General features: G+C 38.7%; 2 protein-coding genes across 6 annotated transcripts in view; one reads left to right on the forward strand and one right to left on the reverse strand.

The window, feature by feature from the left end:
- LOC111169883 (mitochondrial import inner membrane translocase subunit Tim23) overlaps positions 1-10295 on the forward strand; it is a 25999-nt gene extending 15704 nt beyond the window's left edge. Inside the window, exons 6-7 of the mRNA XM_022564484.2 lie at positions 488-598; positions 8746-10295. Coding sequence (XP_022420192.1) covers positions 488-598; positions 8746-8861 — 227 coding nt within the window. The 3' untranslated portion in view covers positions 8862-10295. The remainder of the gene's footprint in view (positions 1-487; positions 599-8745) is intronic.
- The window catches only part of NCOA4 (nuclear receptor coactivator 4), a 22609-nt gene continuing 8366 nt past the window's right edge, over positions 10075-24317 (reverse strand). For 2 of the 5 annotated variants that reach the window (XM_022564478.2, XM_022564479.2), the window contains exons 2-10: positions 18533-18687; positions 16667-16807; positions 16390-16478; positions 15980-16088; positions 15339-15428; positions 14654-14800; positions 12554-13567; positions 12012-12152; positions 10075-11664 (exon numbers count right to left, since the gene is read on the reverse strand). In XM_022564478.2, coding sequence (XP_022420186.1) covers positions 11659-11664; positions 12012-12152; positions 12554-13567; positions 14654-14800; positions 15339-15428; positions 15980-16088; positions 16390-16478; positions 16667-16807; positions 18533-18673 — 1878 coding nt within the window. In that variant the 5' untranslated portion in view covers positions 18674-18687 and the 3' untranslated portion in view covers positions 10075-11658. Of the gene's footprint in view, positions 11665-12011; positions 12153-12553; positions 13568-14653; positions 14801-15338; positions 15429-15979; positions 16089-16389; positions 16479-16666; positions 16808-18532; positions 18688-23966; positions 24001-24317 lie in introns of all 5 variants that reach the window. The other 3 variants (XM_089897841.1, XM_089897842.1, XM_089897843.1) reach the window with 3 other exon arrangements.

Genomic DNA, 24317 nt, shown 5'->3' on the forward strand with positions numbered 1-24317 from the left:
CGTTTCTGGAAGTCATATTTTTCTTAGAATAGAAATGCATGTGTTTTGCTTTTGTTTCTAAACCCAAAGTACAGCTGTTACGAATAAAATGGAAGTGAAAATTAAAGATATTCTTTCTGGGACTCCCCAGTAGTACTTTCCATAAATAGCTAATAAATTTCTTCTGAATCTCCAAACATTTTCTTTGCATATCCAGAGTCATACACACATGTGCCTGCTTTACATATTAGTGAGTAGAGCTCTTCCTGCGTTTTAAGTGAGTACATAGTATTCCATTATGTAGAAAGTCTCTTTCTGGATCAGTCCCCTCTTGAAGGTCATTTTATTTGTTGCTAGGCCTTTTTTATTACAAATAGTGTTCCAGTGATCATTGTTTATATGTCTGTGAATACTTATAATGTCTGTACAATACATTTATCTAAATATAATTGCCACACTGACTTTCAGTTTACCTTTTTATTACTGATCAGTTCCATTTCCCCTATAGCTTTGCTCTATAGTGCATTTGGTGTCATCATTGAAAAAACACGAGGTGCAGAAGATGACCTCAACACAGTAGCAGCTGGAACCATGACAGGCATGTTGTATAAATGTACAGGTAGGTACTACTAAATAGTGAAGCTGTCTCTTAATACAGTTGAAGTATGCTTTTTATCCAATACTGTAGTTTCAAAGGAAACGTTATACTTTTTTTTTGTAGTATAATGTTCTCTGCCATCTTGTGGTTTGGGATTTTGGTTTTTATTTTTTGTAAAATACACATAACATAAAATTGACCATCCGAACCATTTAAGTGTACAGTTCAGTAATGTTAAGTATGTTTACATTGTTGTGCAGCTAATCTCCAGAACTTTTCTTGATCTTGCAAAACTGAGACCCTGTAGCCATTAAACAACAACTCTGCATTTCCCCCTTCTACAGCCCCTGGCAACCACCATTCTACTTTCTATCTCTTTGAATTTGACTACTTTAGGTACCTCACGTAAGTGGAATCATGTAGTATTTTTCTTTTTGTGACTGGCTTATTTCATTTAGCATAATGTCCTCAAGGTTTATCCATGTTGTAGCATATGTTAGAATTTCCTTCCTTTTTTAAGGCTGAATAATACCCCATTGTACGTATGTCCCACGTTTTGTTTATTCATTCATCTGTCAATGGACACTTGTGTTTCTTCCACTTTGGCTACTGTGCATAATGCTGTTATGAACATGGGTGGACTAAATACCATTCAGTTTTGGGGAAAAAAAAAATCAAAACCTTGAGAGTTGAGTCAGAATTAACTGGATGAAGATCACATATCAAATTCTCCTCTAAGATGGAAAAGAAATGAACATTCACTGAGTTATGATTACACTCTCAGCAATAATCAGTTCATATAACTTGTTTCATTTAAAACTTTGTGAAGTGATAATCATCACACCCCAATTTTATAGATGAGCACGGTATTAAGATGATCTTTCTTAAAAGATCATATAACTAGTGACAGCCCCAGATTTTTCTCACATTTCTGTTTTAAATTGCCTAAACTACATATGTTCTATACTCAAGCCTCTGAAAACTACTTTTATTTGTTTGATTGCTTTATTATGCTTTTAGACACTTGATTGAGTAATTTCGTTTTTATGTAGCTCCTCTATCACAAATATCAAGTAGCATTTTGGCCTCATTTTTACTGGAAAGAAATGAGAGAAGTCTCAACAGAATTGTAAAATCCAAAATTTCCTGATATAACTGAGAGTAAGAGGCTTTTTTAATTTTGAGAATGGATCACATTGGGAATGTTCTTCTTAAGAGCTCCCAATACTTTCTGCGTGTGCTTACGCACATCAGCAGAGCTCCCAGGTAGAGTAAGACAGTAAATGCCTTTTATGTCCATGAAAGTGTTACCTTGGCATAGAAGAACCTTGTTAAAAACCTAAAAATACTTCCACATTGAAAATCTTTGGGATCAGACAAAGGAATTGAAAACCCTAATTGGCACCACAAGGGTGGCACTCAGCCATCAAGAGTTTAGTTGGCCCAAACTATGTTTATTAAAAATCAAATTAAAATTTAAAAAATAGAGATTTCACACACAAGTCTGGAAATTTTAGCTTCTTTTGAACAAATGGAAGACACTAAGCTCACATTATGTGTGGTGGCAGATGGCTGGAGCTGAGGTTGGGGAGCAGCTACCCCAGTGGATGGCACTGAAGCTCCAGCTCAGTTCCCACCAATCCCCGTTTTCTTGCTCAAGGTAAGCCATTACGGCATTTCCTGTGTTGAGGGCAGTCCTGAGTATAAAAATGTACTGAATTACCATCTCATTTAAGACATATTACACGTATTTTAAAGATAAAAAGGGAAAGGCTGAATACTTGGTATTATCCAGAAAAGGAGAGCCTAGCTTTCTGTGTCCAGAACTTCCTTGCGGGAGTAGCATTTATAACACCACCTGGGACACCTCCAACATCAAATATGAAAGAGTAGGCTCTTGGCTCAGAAGAGAAAGGGCAAAAAAGAATATTCATTAATTCTATGTCTGGTGACAAGTAGATTTCAGTTTCCACCGCAATTGGGGAACGCAGAAGAGGTAAATAATCTGCTGACCCAGAATTCCAACATTGGTTCGTAGTTCCTGGCTGAACAATTTAACTCAGCGCATCAAAATTGCTCTAAAAAAGGCAAATCAGTGTCTTATTGATTTCTGGTTTACACTCTACTTAAGACAGAGCACAGAATTATGAGTTTTGTGTGGCAGGAATATTTGTAAAACTTTTAGATTCAAGGATTTGGAAAAGAGTTTAGGCACTCTTTAGTGTAGAATCAGCATAAACCATTGAGGAAAGAAGTTTACATTTAGAGAATGGTTAATTCCTGTTGACCTAAAATCTTTCCAATCCCCAGTTTACTCTTCTAGAACAGGAATTTTTTTCTTTTTTTTTTTTAAGGAAGGGGTTTAGAATGAAAGCAATATGATTCAATTTAGGTATGGAAGCTACTTTTGTAGAAAGAAAAACCATGAGGGAAAATACATGAGAAGGTGGGTAGTTGTCAGACCAAAAAGAGGCTAAAGGAATAATTCTGATGGTGTGGTTTTACTTCAGATCTAATGCTTCATTTAATGAACTCTGTAAATATTTTTCAGAGGATGTGAAATGTCATTATTAGGTTTCCTATGCCATGTGAAAATCTAATGACCAGTATTTTACCAGAATGAGAACAGCTGTCGTTTTGCTATTATGTGTAAGTTTAGGAATGTTGAAGAGACCTGATCACTTATCTTCAGGAAACAAGACCTCAGAAACCAAAAAATATGGGTGCCCCTTTCCCCCTCGCAGAAAATCCCTTACCTGTTAATCCTGTGCCTTCCATGAGAAAGTCACCTTATAAAAGCAAGCTAAGTAGAAGAAGACAAATACAGTTCTTCAAAGTAAGCAATTATCAGGGTTATTGTTAAAATGTACTACTTCTCAATGAATGCCAGGCCTTCAAAATTAAACTTCATATGCCACAAACAGCCTCTTGATGACTTCTTTATTTCTGTTACTGGCATCAACATTCTTCCAAAGAGCTAACTGCCATAATGTATAAAACATTTCAACAAATCACTTAAAACCAACAACCCAGTAAAAAGTGGAGTAAGGATATGACAAAGCCCTTCAGGAGGAAAGGCAAATGACCAATAAACAATTGAAGTTTGCTCACAAGCAACCAGGGAAAAGCAAAATAAAACATTAAGGTAATATTTTTCACAATCTGGCTTTTAAAAAGTGATGGTAGACGATGCTTATTGGCAAAGGTAAGCAAGTACTTTGAAGAGCAGTTTGGCATTAGTTATTACTATTTTAAATATGTACCTCCTTTGCTTAAGTCATCTAATTTTCAGCAGTTTATCCCACAGCACACAAAGGCATACATGGAAAACTGTATGTACCAAGGTGTTTTAAGACACCCTTCAAGGAAAAGGTGATATCTGACCAAAGATGGATAGATGAGGGAGCGTGAGGTGGATGTCTGGAGGGGGCAATTTAGGTAACAGCAAAAACAAAAGCCCTGAAGTGGGAGTTAAAAGGCAATGGGAGGGCTTCCCTGGTGGTGCAGTGGTTGAAAGTCCCTCTGCCAATGCAGGGGACACGGGTTCGTGCCCCGGTCCGGGAAAATCCCACATGCTGCGGAGTGGCTGGGCCCATGAGCCATGGCCGCTGAGCCTGCGCGTCCGGAGCCTGTGCTCCGCAACGGCAGAGGCTACAACAGTAAGAGGCCCGCTTACAGCAAAAAAAAAAAAAAGGCAATGGGAGAGTAGTAGAATCTGGAGTGATAAAAGTGGGAAGGGACCAAATCATATAGATGATAGAACTTCATAGGCCAGTGTAAAGACTTGGCTTACCTGGACTTTAATTCTTACCATCTAAGTACTAGAGCATTTCCATTTACTTACAAGCCTTAAATTGTTTATTGTAACTTCCAGAGAGTTAAACTTTCACCCTTCTCCTGAGTACAGAGTTTACACCAGGAGATGTTAAGTCAGGGTTTCTAAATCCTCTAAAATTTCCATAAGGTTCTCAAAGGGGTCTGGGACACTCCCTACCACCTGCAGAAAAACAGCCACCGAAAGACTAGTCCTAAAAGGACACTGTAACGTGGGGGCTCAAAAACAGCTGGGATATTTTAGTGAGTTTGGTCCTGCATGGAAGTGCTGGCATTGCAAGGAAGGACTGGATGGGGCAGTGGTACGGGAAGCCCAGGAAAGCCCAGAAGTGCAGTTCAAAGTCCCACCTATTGCTTCCACTCTGTTACAAAACCAAGAAAGAAAAACAAGAAGCAGGAAGCAGGCCTAATCACCTTTGATTTCTGCCTTTCTTTCTCTGTCCCCTCATTCCATCAGTTATGAAGTTTACCACACCCATCACCTGAGTTGAGGCCCTTATCACAAGCCCTGAACTTCTCTAACAGTATTTTCCGTTGACCATTTTGACATTAGACTTCTACCTCCAGTCTCTTACCTACTTACTATTTCTAGCTTAATCTTCCTCAAGGAAGGTTCTAATTTTAATACTCCCTACCCAGGAGCCTGTGATGATGACACACTTCCTTTCTATCTTAATTCAAACTTCTCACCCTAGCCTTCCATGTTCTATTCTTAACCTATCTTCCCAGCCTTTTCTCCCACAGCTTTCTCATGCATGTCGTATGATCAAACAGATAAATTTGAAATCCAGTCCATCCTTAAGGCCCAGCTCAATTGTTAGTACCCCTTTCAAGAAATTTCCCTGATAATCTCCTTTCTCTATGCTGGAGGCAATTTGGTATGCTGAAAAAAACTGGGCTTTGGAGTCAGACTGAGTTTGACTAGCACTGGATCCCTAAATAAATGTGTAAATAGGAGAGTAACTTGTCTGAATTTGAGTTTGTCTATAAAACAAGGGTGACTGTTGCCTTCAGAGAGTTGTAAATGAGATAACATATAAACCTTTCTGCCATAAGCATATTTTGTACAATTCTTACGAGACTTGACACAGTTTTCCTAGTAGGAAGTCAATAGACAATATCTAGGATTGAAATATCAAGAAATAGCAAGATAAAGATGTTCTTTAGAAACATGCAGGTAAAAAGCGAAGAATTAAAGTAGTTGCTTTTGGGAACTGGGAATTAGGGTGAGAACGATGAGGACCCCAGACTGTTGTGCATCACTAAAATCTTTTGGTACTATCTTGACTTCTAAAATTATCTATATGGACTACTTTGATAAAAATAAAAATTAAAGTGAGCAAAGATATATCAACATAATAAAAATTAAATTAGGCATTAGATTGGGAAGGAGAGGAGGGAATTGTTGTTTAATGGGCACAGAGTTTTGGTTTTGTAAGATGAAGAAAGTTCTCTGGAGGTGGATGATGGTAGCCCAACGCCAATGTACTTAATGCTACTGAGCTGTACACTTAATGTAAAATTTATGCATATTTTATCACAGTTTTAAAGAATAGTTTTAACAAAAAAATTTAAGTAGTACAAACATTTGTTGAATGGAATTTGTAGCCATCTCTGTGTATGTAAGGCTGTTTGTCTAAAGCAAGGGCCACAGACTCCTGCTGGCCAGATACCTGTCTCTTCACTGAATGTGTTTTACATTTTTAAACAGTTAACATTTTTAATGGTTATATAAGTCCCTACGTAGCCTTTGCACTCTCAAAGCCTAAAATATTTACTTTCTGGTCGTTTCAAGAAAAATGTGCTGACCCTTGTGCTAAAATAATTTTCAGTTCAGTGTGTTAGCTCTGCCAGTGATCAGCTCTATACCCCATAAACCAGGCATTTAAATATTCTGGGCCTCATTTTCCCAGGTTTAGAAGAGGTGATATTTGCCCTTTCTGGAAGAGTTGTATCAGTATCCAAAAGATAGAAGATAAAACTGTGACACACAAGTCTCATGTTTGTTCTGCTTTATAGAGATTAACCATTGGCCTCATTTGGTTACTGTGTTCAAAGCAAGTTTATTTGCTAATCGACTTCCTGTGTTTAGTTGGGCAAAAGTTGTTTTATTACAGAAAGCCTAAAGCCAAGGCTGTCAAACTTTTAACAGATCAACCAGCTGGAAAACCCTGAAATTAATGGAAAGAATTAAAACTAAAACAGGGTTACTGTGATTATTAGTAAATCAAGCACTTACGTATGTTTGGTGTCTTCTTACTAGAAACAACTTTTTTCTGGTCTTCAGAGAAGTAACATAATTGATTTGAACTAAGTTTGTTTCATTTTGGTCAGAAAGTAGAAGGCTTTCTAGGGGATAAGTTTTTCTTAAAGGATACAGTGTGCCACTTATGTCTCCAAGATCTTAAATCCTTACAGTTCCCAATTTCATTATTACCCCTAGTACCTATATCCAGGGAGGCTTGCTATCTGATAGATGAGTAGTGTGAAGATCCTTCTAAAATGGCCAAGTAGAAACCATGTTCCTAGGACACTCAAAGCAAAAGGCCAACTGAAAGTAACAGTTTGCAGCCAATTCCAAACCAGTGGACAGACTTCAGAGTCCTGTGGACCTGTAATCGGCCAAAGGTCCAGGGGAGTTAGTTTGAAGTTGAATGTATGGTCCCAGGAAATGGTGTCTGCGAAATTATTGTGCTTTCAATTACCTCCCCTATATCATCTTTCTAATTTTGCAACCACACTGAATATAGTTGCAAATTCAACTGTCATGCGTAGTCTGTGTGGCAAGATATAAAGAGATGATGTAGACTTCTAGGAGATATCTCCCATTTACTTTGATTAATTTTTTTATGTTTCTGATCCTCCTTCCCACATATTTGACAGCTGTTTACAGATGATGCCTGCAGTTTCTGTTTGGGTCTGTTTAAGAGAGATAATTAGGGCACTTCATAGTTGAAGCTTAAGCAGGTCAGCTATCTTAAGTCTTCAGGCTAGAGAGCCTTCTAGAGGGAGTGGCCCTTTATCATCTGAAGCCATCTGGCAAGACTTTCATTGCAGAAAGGGTTGGTCTGAAGCATTCTAACTCAGCAGTGTCATGAATTTCACGGAATTTACTGGCTTGTAGCTAAAGGGCCTATAATAAGGTATAACCACTGGACCTTTGCCTTCCTAACATGTGACTTGGAACAAATACTCCATAGGTACAATATAGGCTACACCTGAAGTCTGTGATTCCTACTTATTTGTGAAACTGTAAGAGAACATCAAATATTTCTTAAAAGCTTCTTTGGGTACCCCCATTCCTCTTATTAGACTTGGGGACTATTTTCAGATAACTGACTGAAACATTTTTGTTTCTGCATTTCAAATGAAATATCTATCCCTAATCTTTTTCCACATGAAAAATTCTTTTGTTGTTAAGCAGAAACAGTTCAAAGTCTAATCCTTGAATGTTTTTCAACTAGTATGATGATGTTAAGTGCCTCATTCTCATTAGTTGAGATTTTCTGACACATCAGGGTAGGAATAAGCAACAGGGGAGTTGGTGCTTCATCAGCATCTAACTCAAAGCTTGATTATAGCCATCACCCACCATTCTGTCTTGAGTCTTCAGAGTTAATATTTAGAGGACCTGTGCAGAGTCCAAAGGCTGTTAATACTGTTTTCAAAGAGGGTGTCACTGTTTACATACAGCCTTAAATCAGTTGACAGTGTCAGTTAAGTTCTTATTATTAATTTGGTTGCACCAGGTCTTCATTGCAGCAGGCAGGCTCCTTAGTTACGGCCAGCGGGCTGCTCCTTAGTTATGGCTCACTGGCTTCTTAGTTGCAGTATGCATGTGGGATCTAGTACCTTGACCAGGGATCGAACCCGGGCCCCCTGTATTGGGAGCTTGGAGTCTTAACCACTGTGCTACCAGGGAAGTCCGAAGTTCTAAATTATATGACTAGCAGGGAATTAATTACTGATCTGGCTGTGACTTCAATGATAAGCATAAGATCTTGTCCAGAAGTGTTCTAGGATCAAGTCAGATTGAGAAAAGTCAAGAAATTATGCTGATGATCTTAGATACAAATTGTGAAATTAAAAGTGGAAAAAAACGTTGTGAATATGAAAGTATAGCTTATGTATTAAACAACTGATTTAGGGAATCTCTCTCTCCTGAACTTCAGTCTTGGTTTCTTTTATTACTTTTACAGCTTATTCTCCTGTTTGGGATGGAATCTGCATAAACATGAACAGTGTGTCTCAGCTTTAGGAAACTCTTAGTTAACCCTGTGATGCTAGGACAGTATGCAATACAAGGCTGTTATTTTCTTGTTTTTCCTCTGCAGGTGGTCTTCGAGGTGTGGCACGAGGCGGCCTGGCAGGACTAACCCTTACGGGCCTCTACGCGCTATATAATAACTGGGAGCACATGAGAGGCTCCTTGCTCCAACAGTCTCTCTGAAGATTACTAGCTGGTGAACGGAGGACACTTTAGTAGTCATCCAGATCAATTTATAAGTCAGTCTGGAGTCATTTACTCTTTTACCTGCAACTAGTTTGAAAAAGGAGATTCCAGTTTGCTGTGATGAAGATCATGGATGGTTGACCAGGACTGGCACTCCTTCCAGCCATTAATGAGTTGAAGCCAAAACCCTTTGGTGGCTGAGTAATGTGGCTCTCTTCTCCTTTAAAGAAGATCTTGCACCTGTTTTTTCTCCTACCCCCTGAACTGGAAAACCACTTAACTCCCAGAATTCAGGTCATGCTTGTCAATGCTGTATCACCACATTTATTCATTTAATAATCCAAGACTGTAATACTGCCCTGTATTCCCAATAAAGGGTAAAAACAGAACCAAAGTCATAACTCCAACATAAAACATAGTGGGTGTCTCCGAAGTTACTCTTGGCATTTGTTTATGCCCCACTAGGCTAAAACATGTTTTCATGTTTGTGTTGAAATGAAGGGCTACTGGCAGCATTAGCAACTAGGTTAAAATTTTTCTCCAACAGAGTTGACACTACACAACCTCAAGATATTTCAGATTAACCATTATACCATTAGTGTACTGTGCCAGAACAATCTGTGCAACAATCGTGATTCTGTACGCGTTAACTCATCTTACTGGGGATAATTCGAAAAAGAGATGATATAGATACAAGCTGTAAGTTTTTAGGAAGCCTTGGGAAAGCAAGCTAAAGAAAATAAGGACAAGTTATTTAATTTCTGAGTTTGTCTTCTCTGAAATGAAGTTAAATAAGATTGCACTGCACGATATACATAATGAATACTAAACAACTGGTGGCTACTGTGATTGATTAGAGAAAGTAAAGTAGGGCCTTTCTGAATGCATCTAGTTAGAAGGAATTTGGCAGAAAAGCACTGAACTTCAGCTGAAGTCCTCTAGTTTAAAAAAAAAGAAAAAGTTTAATATCTTACCTGCAACAGCAGATTAAAAATTAAAAGTAGATATGAAGAGTGTGCAAGAAAGACAACGGAAGTTAGTAATAACCTATTTGCTAATTCAAGAATCATAAAATACATTGATAAATTTAAGTGAATATAAAAACACTGTTTTTATGTTCAAGTGTTTCTCAACTGTACTCCTAACCAAAGGATATCACATTCATATAATTTTGTGACAAGGTGTTTTACAAATCACAGGACAACTATACGGCTGTTATGCTTTTAATGGAGGGAGGCACAAAACCCATCGATGCAAAAGAATGTTTTACACTCATTAGCACAGTGACTGTTAATTTAGGGATACACAATGTGTTAAACCTCAAAAACTACAAGGTTTCCTGCAACCTAAGATAATGGAAAGGCTCCTTAAGTTTTTACCCACCACCTTTAGTTTTAAAGTTCTAAATGGTATTGGAGAACTAAAAAATAATAGGCTCGTTTCAGCTGTGGTTCAAGAATTCTAATGAAGTTGGCAATGACACTGGGAATGTGAAGTTTCCCCAAAAGGGCTTTCTAGATGACCACATCACAAACTTTAAAAGTATTTCCAATAACATATAGGCAAGTTGAGTGGCTTAATAGTGTAAAAGCCTGGAAAGCAGCTAAGATGTCTCATCTTACAGAATTTTAAAACATGGTATAAATACCATTTCTCTCCTACAGAGAAACTTTTTAAAGCATGGACATAACTTTAGGGATGCTAAGGAAACAATACTTTTCATAAAGCTTCAATACACACCCCAAGGCACAGTGTTCAAAACGGCCTATTCACTAAAATGTCACTGCATTATGAGCTATAGGTATGCTACGCTTAGAGTGAGAGGACATTTAATTTATGCCTAGTTAAAAGCACCAGGTGTCCAGTTCAGCTTACATTTACACAGGATGCACCAGTAACATTTAGGATAGTGAATAGTTCAAGTACTACATTTCCAGCATGTCTTGCCTTTTGCTTTTTGATTAGTCAGCACTGGGGCTCTTCTGCCTGTAGTTCTTCAGAATACTTTGAAAGAGGCTAGGATTACCCTGAATATAGTCTTCAAGCAATGGAGCCCTTCTGAAAGAGCTGTCTAGATACTTCAATAATAACGTTTAGAAAAGGGAATAAAGATAAAACTTGAAATAGTTGAGTTTGTTTCAAAAAAAAGAAAAATAATGTAGAATCTGGCATGTAAGCTAAAATGTTTTGTAATTAATGTCAAAAATTGCCAAGATTGTTAATACTGTTTTGGTAAGAAAAATCCACTATATTGGCAAGGTTAATTATTTGTGTGAAATAATATTGTACATTAATTAAACAGAAGAATTCACCGTTAATGGAAGAAAACCCACAAGAAGGGGAAGCATCCAAAGAAGGCAATCAAAAGGTTAGGTTAAAAAAAAAAAAAAAAAAAAGTAAGTTTACTAGTTTCAGAATACATCAACACACCTTGATTATAAAACTATTTCATTTTTAAAACTACAGTGCTTTAATGTACTTCTAATAACAACCCAAACTAAGGAGCCGTGGAGGCTTATGAAAAAGACCTACCCACTATGATGCTGTGTTTCTAGTGTAGGGGTGAATTAATACTTCTGTAAGAAGGAACTGAATCACCTCAACATCAACAAACAGCCTTTTTCTTTTACACAGTAACTCATAATTTGATTATTTCTCTTCACTAGTTCAAAATTAGGCAGAAAAGGAACTACATCAGACCCAGAAACGCAATGATTTGGCAAGCCGCAGTTACTCAGCTCATGGATTTGTGCTAATCTGCAGAAAATTTGCTTGACTCCAGTACTCCATTCCTTCACATCTGTAAAGAAAAGCCCATAGATAAAAAGTCACTTCACTGCAGGATAAAAAGCAAGTTTCCCACCCTGAAGCTCTCACTTCTCAATAAGCTACTAGAATCCACACAGGCTCCAAAAATTCTCCCAACAGCTACATCATCTTGAAAGGTCACTTTCAAGTATGTCCTCGTTACTTCGTGGAGCAAGTTCAAGTGAAATACATGAAATTTTTATGATCTTTTTCCCACCTCACCTAATATAGAAACCATTAATAGGAATACAGTTCAGTGGGCAAAGTATGAATGCATATATAAGGCAAAATATCTTTGAGCAGCTAAAACGAATATTTGCACTAGTGGCATGTACCCACCTGTAAAGGAGTTCGATACAACCATTTTTCTTTATCAACTTTAAGCTGCATACAGGCAAAGAGATCACAAACTGCTGGGAGGCCGTAACGGTCTGGCGGAAAGCTGTGTTCCTCCTGTAGGGGCGAATTAAGTAATACTTCCTGCAAGAAGACAAAAGGTGGATTGCTACATGACAACTGGGAGGCGTGAGACCAACAATTCATCTTCAAATAGTGTAGTGTCCATAAAGAATGATGTAAATGTTGGGCATTCTAATAATGAGCAAAGGGGACAACTATTTTCTCTACCCCTAATCTTTTCCATAAGTAGCAATAAAATAGGCCAGATGGGGATTTAGGGCCTAGAAAATGCACAGAAATTTCAGTCTGAATAATCATAAATCCTCCATTCTGTTGCTAACATGGCACCAAAATTAATACTTAAGCCATATTTAACAGTTAAGATATTTAAGGATCTGGCCCATTTGCAAGGTTTGGGATTAAGAAAGTAAAAATGTATTAAATATACTTCAAAAGGTGCTATTTTAATGTGTTGTGCTCACCTTGGCCTTTCGAAGTAGCCATTTGTCTTCTCCTGAGGATAACTGGCTAAGATTTCCTGTCTTCTTTCCTGGCAAGACCCAGTCAGCTGTGTTAAAGGGACACCAGGAAGTGGCCAAGTGGCTTGTAAGCTTTGGTATGCCAGCTCTGTCCTCTCTAAGAGGCACTTCCTTGGGACATCCTTCTTTGCATGAGGAGGTAATGAGCCACTCTGACAAGGGACTGTTCCTTATGACTTGGAAGGAATCAGCAATTCTAGAAGAAGCCATTGCCTTTGGTGCCTTAGCTTGTTCTGTTGCCTCTCTTCTGGATGGACAGAGCCACATATTCAGGGAATCTTTATGTTTCTCAGGTTCAGGTTTTGGTTCCACAGGCATACCATTTTTATCCTTTCCTTCTTTCTTCAGAAGCCATTTACACAGAGCTTCCTTCTCACAATTTTCATCACACACACACTCTGCAAAGCTTGTACAGGGCTCATTGGCTTTGCAGACCTCCTCTACTTTATATGGGTCTTGATGATTCTGGACAAGCCAATCCTCAGTAATCATGCTGGGAGTGGACAAGGGTTTCTTGGCCTCCAAGTGGTCATTCAGGCACTTCAGATTGCCCAGGTTCTCAATCTCCACACCTTTGAGCTGGTTACCCTGACAATTGGTACAAGAATCAGGCTTGACAAGCCAATCATTCACACTATAGGACTCCTGGAACACCTGGAACAAGAGCTTAAACTTCTCACTGGTTTCACAGCTGCCATTCCCAGGCTTCTCAAGCTTATGGGATTCCTGGGGAGTCACCAGCCAATCAGAAAGCTCCATCTCATCTTGATCAAGAAGCTCTAGATCTCCAACCTTTTCAATTTCAGTGGAGTAAGAACTGGTAGTAGAATGGCTGTTACACTTTTGGTAACTTGGTTTTTCAGAAACTTCTTGTTGCTGACTCTTGTGGAGCCAATTTTCCAAGCCCTTTAGGTTGCCCCAGACTTTACTGAAGAAATTGCAGGCTCTGGCAGAAGTCTACATAAGAAGTACACAATATTAGTTTGCCAGAATATTATGACTGCTTTGGGATTCAATGATAAGACTTCTACTTATATTTACCACACTGCCCAATGTTTCTAAATTTAAGTATATACATAGCCAAAAGGTATGGGATTTCTCTATTAAGATATTAAAATATATGGTTACATTAAAACTTAATTTTCTGCAGTTTTAAAATAAACAAGGCAAAATAGGAGGAAGCATTTGTAGCGGTTTATAGAAGAGCCTAGTACTTCTATATAATGTGACTTTATGAATAAAGAAGACAAAAATGAGCCATGGATATGATGAGACAAGTCATCAAAGAAGGCTAATAAACATGAAAAATACTCAACCTCCTTAGTAATCTAAGAAACTCAAAACAAAAGTTTTTACTGTTACTTTGTGTCAAATTCAGAGAAATAAACTTGTAAACGACTACCACTATTAGAGAAGTTTCAGGAAGCAGGTCTCTTCAATACTCTGGTGGGAATATAAACTGCTATCAACTTCCTGGAAAGCCAAATTGGCAATCTGTAGCAAAAGTCTTAAAGGGACTGCAGAACTATAATCTAGGAATGCCATTTCTAAGAATTTATTCCTAAAGAGCGAATCAAGAATGTACGCAAATAATTAGTTCCTGGACATGCAGAGGAAATGCATTTATATTCAGAAAAACTGAAGTTTAGAGCCAATCAATGAAATATTATATACTGTGAAGGATTTTATGGAAGAAATTAAATGACAGAGAAATATACTCATGCTCCATTAGTAAAAAAATCTGCTAGCCAAAACAAAAGTTACAGAATGATATTTTTCTTTAAAAGTATATGTATGCATAAACAAAAATGTTACAGTGGTTGTTTCCGCATGTGGGATTATGGGCTTGTATTTCTTTATACAGTTTTTTCCTAAGCTTTTTATCTACAGTGTAGAGGTGTCACTATTGTAATAAAAAGTTATTAAAAGATATATATTTCCCAGACTAGAACTAAAAACCAAACAAAGACATACACTATCAGTTAATAACTAGCCCCATCTATTACTTCATCTATCTCAGAAACAATAAAGGCAGCAACACACCTGACTATTCTCCAAGGTCTGCTTTTGGGTGAGCCAGTCCTGCAGATTGGTACTGGGTATGTAAGGAGCTTGGCGACCGCTGGCAGGTTTGCTTCCAAGGAGCCATTTGCTGAGAGGGACAGCTGTGGTGCTGGATGCTGACTTCTGCTAATCACACAATACTTTGCTGCTTAACAAGGCAATGTCAAATGCAGTAGAAAGTTTGCCAGAAAAGCAGGAGACCCAAGTTCTCTAATCTTGGCTTGGTGCTGACCCTGCACAAGTCAAATGACTTCCCTAAGCCTCCATTTTCACAATTACAAAACAAGGAGTATAGCTGATCTCCAGGGTTCTTCTCAACTCAAAACTTCTAGGATCCTATATTCACATTGCCTTTAGAAGTAAATCACCTCTATGGATGATAAAGAGAAGGATCCCTAAGAGAGAACCAACCCAATCAGAGAGCTATTGATAATTCTTATGAACTAACTGATAACAATTACTTTCTTACTCAACACCTCTAAAACCTCTAAATTTCTGACATTCAGTCTCAAGGGAAGCATTTAATTGCATAAACTAATTTATTACCACTGGTGCCTTTTTACAAATAATTCGTAGCCAAAAAAAAAAAAGTGATATAATCAAAACCCAAAAGAAATATAAGCCAAGTAATAACTCAGTTACAAGAAACAAAATGACATTTTACCTGCTCTGGCAATGCGATGTAGCTTCTTTTCTCCAGGAAGGGCCCAATATTTGATGAACTAGCATGAGCCATCAGGTGCTCAGGAATTTGCTATGAGATAAAAGCAAATTAATCATGTTTACTAATGTTATGCTTTCATACCAAAAAAGTGAAACTGTAATCCCTAAATTTCAAAAGTATTAAGCAAAGTGTTACATTTCACTAGAATATTCTTTATACTAAATTCACTGACCTATGAAGTAGTTATAAAATCTGAGAGCTCCCTATCTATTGTACTACATAACTATCTTCATGTAAGAAACCTTCACCAGAATTGGTAGTATTACTACTTTTAACAAGACCCAAATGAGACCATATTTGACTCTAAAGACCATTCAAGCCATAAATTTCATAAGAAAGAAGTCAAACGTATTTAAAGAGATACAAGATGAATTCTAGAGATGATCAATGAGTCACTACCACATTCCAAGCACTACCAGCCTAATGCCCTATAAATTTAATCAGAAAATGAAATTTCTGAAGCTTATCAAATTCTCAAGAAAGCCACTATTCACAGTGAAAATGTGTTATTTTTAAGACCACCTGTGAGGCCACAGACCTAAGAAGCTCACTATGAACCTTCTGAGATGAACACTACTCACAATGGTCTTAAGAGACCCAAACGTGGTGATTGCCTGGCGCAGGGCAGTTATATCGGCTTCAAAGAGTAGGACAGTCGAATCTTCAGGTTTGAGGGTCAAACTGCCCAGTCTGGAGAAAAAAAATAAAACCTGGCTATTTTAAAGGAACATCTATTTCAAATTCATCCAAAATAAAAACCAAATTGTGAGTTATTTGAAATGATTGTACTTTTCTAAGACACTCAACCAAAGATAGATGACTTAACCATGTACCACCAAGTATGATATTAAATATATAAAGCAGGATGATCTTATCCAAGGACGAGAAACGTCAAGTTAAATCCAAATCATGCAATGAGTTACAAAGTGACTCTTTTTTAATACATCAAAGTCAAAGAGCCAAAGTCAAAACAAGCAAAAAGGGTCTTTACCTCTCCAGGCACACAGAGACTTGATTGGCTAGATCTTTGTTCTGGGTGCACTCCAGCTGATGAATAAGACAATTGAACTGACCCAGCAACTATAAAACAAATGAAACCATCTAGCCACAATGATACTAAAAGCACCAAGTGTATCCAAGTTAACAAACAGCAAATAGCACTTGAGATTAAATTTTTATCTCATCTATATTAGTGCTGCATTACAGGAAAAAGTCTCTGGAAACCAGAAACCACATTCAAACCAATCATGGCCTTGCAGTCATCTTACCCAGTACAGCTGTTGGGCCTGCTGCTGTAGCGTCTCCTCTTTAAGCTGATAGATCAGATCTACCTGTTCATACAGCCACACCTCACGGCTTCGAAGGCATTCCAGGTGACGACTTATGCAGCTGTGAATCTGGGCTTTGACCTAGAAAACATATATATGTTAGCTTCACTAGTGCTGTAAGCTCAAAGAATGGTGTTTCCCACAGAATGGTGAGGTCCCTAAACTTCTAGGGGTCACAAATCCTTTTGATTATCCAATGACATTTATGCAGTGTCTCCCCAGGAAAATGCATACATTCAAAATTTTGCCTATAATTTCAGCGTTGAGTCCTGAATCCCATCCATGAAACCACCAAAGCCCCATGGACCCAGTTTAAGAATCCCAGCCATAAATGCATATCTAAGCTCCAAAATCCTCCTTCAATACTCCTTCTTCTAAGAGGATCAGGTTTATTTTGGGTGTCCTAAAGGAGTCAAGAGAAAATACAAGGATATGTCATGTGATACTGATGCCCCTAAGTTTTCCACATAATTTGAAAACCTATAGTTTTACAAATTCATCAGTGGAAGAAGACAAGAATATTAACTTAATAACTAGCCCTTACCTCTTTTCTCACCCTACAAATGAGCAACACATTTACAGTAGGCCAATTTAGTAAAGAGATGTGTCACTACATGTCAACAGCCAGAAGACCATCAGGGTAGACAGTTTACGTAAAATTATAAACGAAATGTCTCTGGAAGCATAAAGAATGATTCAAAAGAGGGATAAATATAAAAATTCTAAGGAAGAAAATCATAACAGCTATAAATTATCCAGGAGAATCCATATAAGAAACTATATATATTTTGTTTTGTTTTTGTTTTTGTTTTTTGCGGTATGCGGGCCTCTCACGGTTGTGGCCTCTCCCGCTGCAGAGCACAGGCTCCGGACGCGCAGGCTCAGTGGCCATGGCTCATGGGCCCAGCCGCTCCGCGGCATGTGGGATCTTCCCGGACCGGGGCACGAACCCGTGTCCCCTGCATCGGCAGGCGGACTCTCAACCACTGCGCCACCAGGGAAGCCCCAAGAAACTATATTTTAAAACACCTTTTTCTGGATAGTAAAGTGGTATTTCAAAGTCATGTAACACTTGGTCTACCCACTCACCAGCAGAACGTTATTAGGCCAATAGAAGGAACAGATTTCGTTCTGGCTAGCTCTAACAATTAAGTTGTTTATAGAACCATGCCACCACCAAAACCATGCCACCACCAAAACCATGCCAATACCAAATTAACAGATGGTAGGGGACATGCTGAAGTGCCATCCTTTACGCATTAAGAACACAACTGACCAGTTCAATGAGCTGAGCTCATTCACTTTGTTACTTTTTAGTGGATGGCAGTGCTTGGCACAGGGACCACACACAGAAGCAATCAAAAATGCATGCTGGGGCTTCCCTGGTGGCGCAGTGGTTGAGGGTCCACCTGCTGATGCAGGGGACACGGGTTCGTGCCCCAGTCCAGGAGGAACCCACATGCCGCGGAGCGGCTGGGCCTGTGAGCCATGGCCGCTGAGCCTGCGCGTCCAGAGCCTGTGCTCCACAACGGGAGAGGCCACAACAGTGAGAGCCCCATGTACCGCAAAAAAAAAAAAAAAAAAAATGCACGCTGGACTGAATTATCTATGGTGGTGCAGGAGTTTCCAAACTCTTCTAACATCTGCTTTATTTTCCCTTTGGAATCAAAGGCACCAACATTTCAGGCAGACCATGCAAGGCATGGGGTAAAACTTTTGGGTTTGGAGAAGCCAATCCCTTCACCATGCTCTAACCAGCCCTGTAATAAGAGTTCAGACAAGGAAAGAGAAAAGCACATGTCACACCTCTCGCAAGTTATCTTTAATTTGCTGTTCAGCCCGGAGAACTCCACCAATAGCAAGCTCCAAGTCCCTCCGTGCATCACAACACCTCAAATGGGGTTCTTTATTACTGGAGCAGCCACTCTGGTCCTGTGAGGTACTCATTCTGCTCCCTGTTCCTTTAAAAGAAAAAAAGAACAATCCAAATTGCACCATAATTACAACTAAAAACCACCCTGCAATCATCCCCCAAATGATTATTCCAACCAGCTCCCAGTTACTAACTACTTAGATTACTTCCAACATAGGACTTGGTACATAGTATACCCTTAATAAATATTACCTCCTCTTCCCCGCCCACCATTACTGTGTTCCTGCCCAAAAATCCTATGCATCTACTTTAGTTACACTTTACATGGGAACAGATATTTCTGAAAAAATACACTAAATTGCCTGAATTGATAGGGCATATAGCCTCCAAAAAGTTAAAAGAACACTAGATTGTTTCTATTTACATACCTGAAGTCATAGGGGGCATGTGTTCTCGTTTTACAGATTTAGAGCTGAAGACTAAAAGGTCTAGAAGGACCCATAATTACTTTGGAAAAAAGGTGCAAACCAATAACCTAATACACAGAGTTTAGAACACTGTTTAGATCTGACATTAACCTAAATTTATTGGATTAAATTTTTTATTCCCCCCCCTCCTTTTTTATTTAGGAAGAACTCAGGGATGCCTTCATAGCTAGGAAACTCTCAGGAATGTAAATCTGACAAAATAATTTCATGGGATTCTGCTATAAGGGAGGTACTTAGAGAAACTGGTGTGGGAAACCACAGAGAGTTTTCTAATAAGCATAGGAGAGAAGAAACAGAAGTGGAAAAATACCACATAACCCAAGATATAATGCTGTGAGACTGGGACAGAAGACTGTCAGAAAAGCAATGAAGCAAAGCTTGACAAAAACTGCTGGAAGAACAGTCTGATGTGTATCCTGGATAGATCTAGAATCAGAGATGGTTTCTAAATACTTACAAAAAGAAAGCAGTGATCACAGTACCCCGGAATGGATTCACTAAGCCCTGTGACACCAAAATTATTTCCTTCTTGGGTAGTTTTACTGAACTGGCCAGTCAACGTAATCCTTTAGACACGATATATTTGGACAATAGTAAGACTTGTGACAAGGTTGTATACCATCTCTGTGGACAAAGTGAACATGGGCAAAACAGGCCAACTAAATTGAATCATAAAATTATTTTTTACAAAGTACTCAAAGGATAATGAATTGAAACCAGTCTGTTAAGTATTTAGAGGTATGCCCCTGTTTTCCCCAATTACTCAACTGTTTTCCCTAATTGCCTGGATGAAAACACAGAAGGCAGACATTAAAGTTGGAGACAACACGGGGCTGTGACAAAAATAGATTCCAAACAATCTCTACATAGCTGTTAAATCTTATAAAACAAAAATGTAGATTTTTTTTTTTTACTTGAATGGGGGAGGGCAAAGTGGAAGAGAATAAATGTAAAAGGATGGAGGTTTTTAATTGAAAGCAAGCTCTATATGAGTTAGCAGTGTGCTGGATCTCAGAGGGAAATTACTTACATGCTATTTGACTACATTTACCAGAAGTATAGCATTTGCCACTAATCAGTTCCATGTTTATTAGACTAATTTTGAAATTTCTTTCTGAATAGCAAACTTCAGAAAGAGGCATTTAGAAGAAAAAAGAAAGGGGCCTCAAAACCATGAAAACTTTCTCCAGGAAGGGAGGCTGTTTAGATAAAAGGAGTCTCTGGGAGGACAAATTTACTATTCTGGAATACTTGGAGACCTGTCAAATAGAATTAGACCTGTTCAGAATGACCCAAAGGAGTAGAGGAGGATTAATAGAAGATATCTGAGGCAACATATAAAAGAACTTCCTAACAGTCCGGAAGGAAACGGCCTTCTCAGAGAAGCAAGCCAGCTTTCGGCTGAACAGCAGTCTACACAGTGCAAATGGCTGACTGCTCATCTGAGACACAGGGAACTCTGGCCTACACTGCATCTTTAAGCCGAGGTTTAGGGCCAGGTGGCTAGCTAGAAGCTGAAACGGGCCGAACACTGTGATTCCCCACCCCCAGAAATAAGACAGCGGGAGGAAAAAGCCCAGTAGGCTTTCTTTTGACCATCTCAGCAGAAAATTCACATTCAGGAACTAGAGTTCCTGAAAGATTCAGGAAATTTTCTAACTTCCCCCTGCTATTTTGTTGCCACAGTCTGTTTCCCCATAATGATCTCTAAAATGGAAGGGATTCATTAACTGGATTTGACAGGAATCCCCTTGGAGATTTTTTTTCCAACCCTTGAAACACCAGCTGCAGCTACTTTGCTACCTTCTTTCTCACACTGTAAGCTGCCCTGTTTTAAGCACACCATTAGTGTGCACTTAGTGCACACTGTAGGAACTTTGAACAATACCTGCATAACGAGTGAAATGCTCATATTCAGAAAGTGGAATGTCACCTCATTACCACAAGATGCTTCACTTTTCACTTAAGTTACTTATATGCAAAGCATGTTTAGGTGTCTTTCAAATGTATAACCAACTTTCACCTGTGCCAAATTTCCCATTCTTAGGTCCTCACCATGTGTGTGCAATGCCACAATGCCTGGCACAGTGTAAAATTTAAACAGTAACATTAAGTCAAAATGTTGCTTCACAATGTCAAATACCCCAGAACTCTGGATCACGTGGGAGACAAATTCAAATGCATACAGTGCTGACTTAGAGAAGTCTTCTCAAGTCCATCACAAATACTATACAACTGCCTAACAAGAACAGAATATGGCAAAAGTACACAAATTGGATTTTCCCCTTATCAGTTATGGATAGAAAATAGGATGAGATTTAAAAGTTACAAAACGGATTTTCCCCACATATTTATCCCTTGTTTTCAAATTAAAATGAGTGTTATCCTTCAAAACAGTAACCTTGTTAGAGTAGGGGTCTTTAAAGCCATTAAGAAAACCTGTTTCATTCCTTTACAGCCAGCCCCAGGGATGTCTGTCCCTTCACTGCCCTTGGCTCTGACCCTCCTCCTCCCTGTGGAGCAGTCAAGGGGCAGTCAGCTTCCATAGCTGAAATCCCAAGAAAGAACCTGTGCAAAGGTTTGCCTTCTTGTACTGCAGTGAGGAGAGAGCCCTCAGAGCTGAAATCAAGAACCCCACCACATGGGTGAATTCAAACCACAATAAGGTGAAGCCTGAGCTAGCTTTATGAAATGTCACATCCAAAGAGACATTTATGAGTTATCTAGCTCATATGGTCAATTTCAAAAATTCACCATTCCTTTCAGGTTAGAGAGCCAATGTAGCAAGCATGATGTTTAAGAGATTACTCTGAGGCCTGACAAACCAGAATTCCAGCTCCATCTGCAACCTTCAGACCCATGAGCGAGTTACTTAACTTCTCTGGACCTCAGTTTCCTCTAGAAAAATGTGGACAATGACAGTAGCTATGAAGTGCTGCAATGAAGTTAAAGTGAGACAGTACCTGCCTTTAGGCACTTAACCCAGGCCCTGCACACTGCACTTTTTAACGCTTTGGTTGTTTTTGGTTAGCTGAATTATGGGGACCTTAAGAATCTCCACCTATGGGCTATATAGAAAGCAGCACTGAAGCTAGAAAAGGCTTTGAAGTGAGGAGGCCCTGACTTAGAATCATTTAGCCATTAATCAATGCTATGACCTTGGACCATTTGCCCTTTTTGAACCTAATGTCTTAATTAAATAAGTGAGGATAACAATACTTACCTCATAGACTTAGGGGTGAGGATGTGGTACCTGTTTAATAAATATAGCTCCCCATATACTCTCTCACTATAAAACCCAGCAAAAGGCAAGTTGTTTTTATAGCAAAAGCTCAGTAGTCTAAACTCTCTAATATATACCAAGTGTACACACACTTTTGCCTGTTTTCTTACCTGTAAAAAGATTAGACCAAATCAGCTCTAATTCTAAAATTCAGATCAATGAAAGACTACTAAAAATGTCTTCTTCTCTTCACCTTTATAATACAAACTAATGCCCTACCACCTTCAACAGAGGATTGCCTTAAATGTGTATTTTTTTTTTTTGAGACAAGTTAAAAGTTTAAGTGCTTTCTAAAACTTCCCTGCCTCTAGGGTTCCTGTTCTAGGTTTTGGAGGAGGAGAGAGATAGAGGGGGAAACACACACATCCCTCAAACAAATGAATAAGGTTCCAGGAAAACCTGGAGCTTTCCTCAAAGAAGAGTTCCACAAACTATATATGCCATACTTGCACAATGCTTTGCACAAATCTAGTTATGAAATCCAAAGATCATGGAACCAGAACTGAGCAACTAAACCACAAATGAAGCTAAGTCCTTATCATATGGTTTAACCATAAAATTTCCAAAGAAACATAACCCTCTTGTGACCGACACAAACCACGATTTAAAGTTGGAAAACCTTAGCCATCTCTTTAGTAGACTACTCTCATTAAACAGGTGAAGCCACAAAGCCCCAGAGAGTTTAAATGACCCATCCACAGCCATTACACGCAGATTTGGGTTTAGAACTAGCATCCTGGATTCTCTCCTTCTGACCAGCTTGTTCTTCCTTTAGTGTATTATCACCCATAAATTCTTTTTATTTGCCAACACTAAAGATTAAAATTAACATTCCAATGGGTTACTAATGGAACACCTTCCATTAAGAATCTCAGTCCAGGGCTTCCCTGGTGGCGCAGTGGTTGAGAATCCGCCTGCCGATGCAGGGGACACGGGTTCGTGCCCCGGTCCGGGAAGATCCCACATGCCACGGAGCAGCTGGGCCCGTGAGCCATGGCTGCTGAGCCTGCGCGTCCGGAGCCTGTGCTCCGCAACGGGAGAGGCCGCAACAGTGAGAGGCCCGTGTACCGCAAAAAAAAAAAAAAAAAAAAAAAAGAATCTCAGCCCATTCTCATAGTCCTCAATAAATTATAACAATTTTTCAGAACCGTCTTCCTTAGATAATGCTAACAAAAATAAACAGCACATCATGATAGACTCAGAATAATCAAAACACTTCCAAGATGAAGGACAGGAGCAACAGCCCTGGGTTCAGATCTCACATCTTATCACAACCATTCCGCATTCCATTCCTCTGTCTGAATGCTTATATCATTTCTAACTGCACCTTCCAGGTCTCACTGCTTGTCCCCCCTTCCCAAATGGCCCTCCTCTCCAAAAAAGGTGTCCACTTTTCACTTATTTTCCTAGCATCTAAATCAGTGCGAAAAGACCAAGCCCTTAAAAAACAGACCCATAAGACACTATGTTCTATGAATTACTAAATTCGAAACACTAACTGCCCATTTGGTTATCTTTGATAAGACAATATATATCAGAACATCTGTACAAATTTTCAGGAAAAAAATTATAGTAATAGTCCGCATGCAATTTTACCTTGAGACATTTCTTAACATGTTCTTTCTTCTTACTGTCAGTTTTAAAAAACAAAAGGTTTTTTTATGTCACAATTCATTAACTCAAAGGTTATCTATACGTATCTTATCCTAACCCTTTAATTCTTTAATAATTTCTGAAATTCAAGATCTGATTCTTCGTAATTTTTTAAAAAACATGTAAATAAAAATTCCTGAAGAAACAAACAAAATAAGGTAATAAATTCACGATAGCACATTTTAAGATCGTTTAACACTTCAGACCTTACTGCGCTCAGATCTACCTTTATACATGTAACTATGAGCAATCAATTCCAGCACTTCAACTTTCCGAAGCAGTAACTGAAAACTG

This window comes from Delphinapterus leucas, chromosome 16, assembly GCF_059928025.1.
Source record: "Delphinapterus leucas isolate spDelLeu-1000000601 "Yukka" chromosome 16, BTC_Dleu_Yukka2, whole genome shotgun sequence".
Classification (NCBI taxonomy): Eukaryota; Metazoa; Chordata; class Mammalia; order Artiodactyla; family Monodontidae; genus Delphinapterus; species Delphinapterus leucas.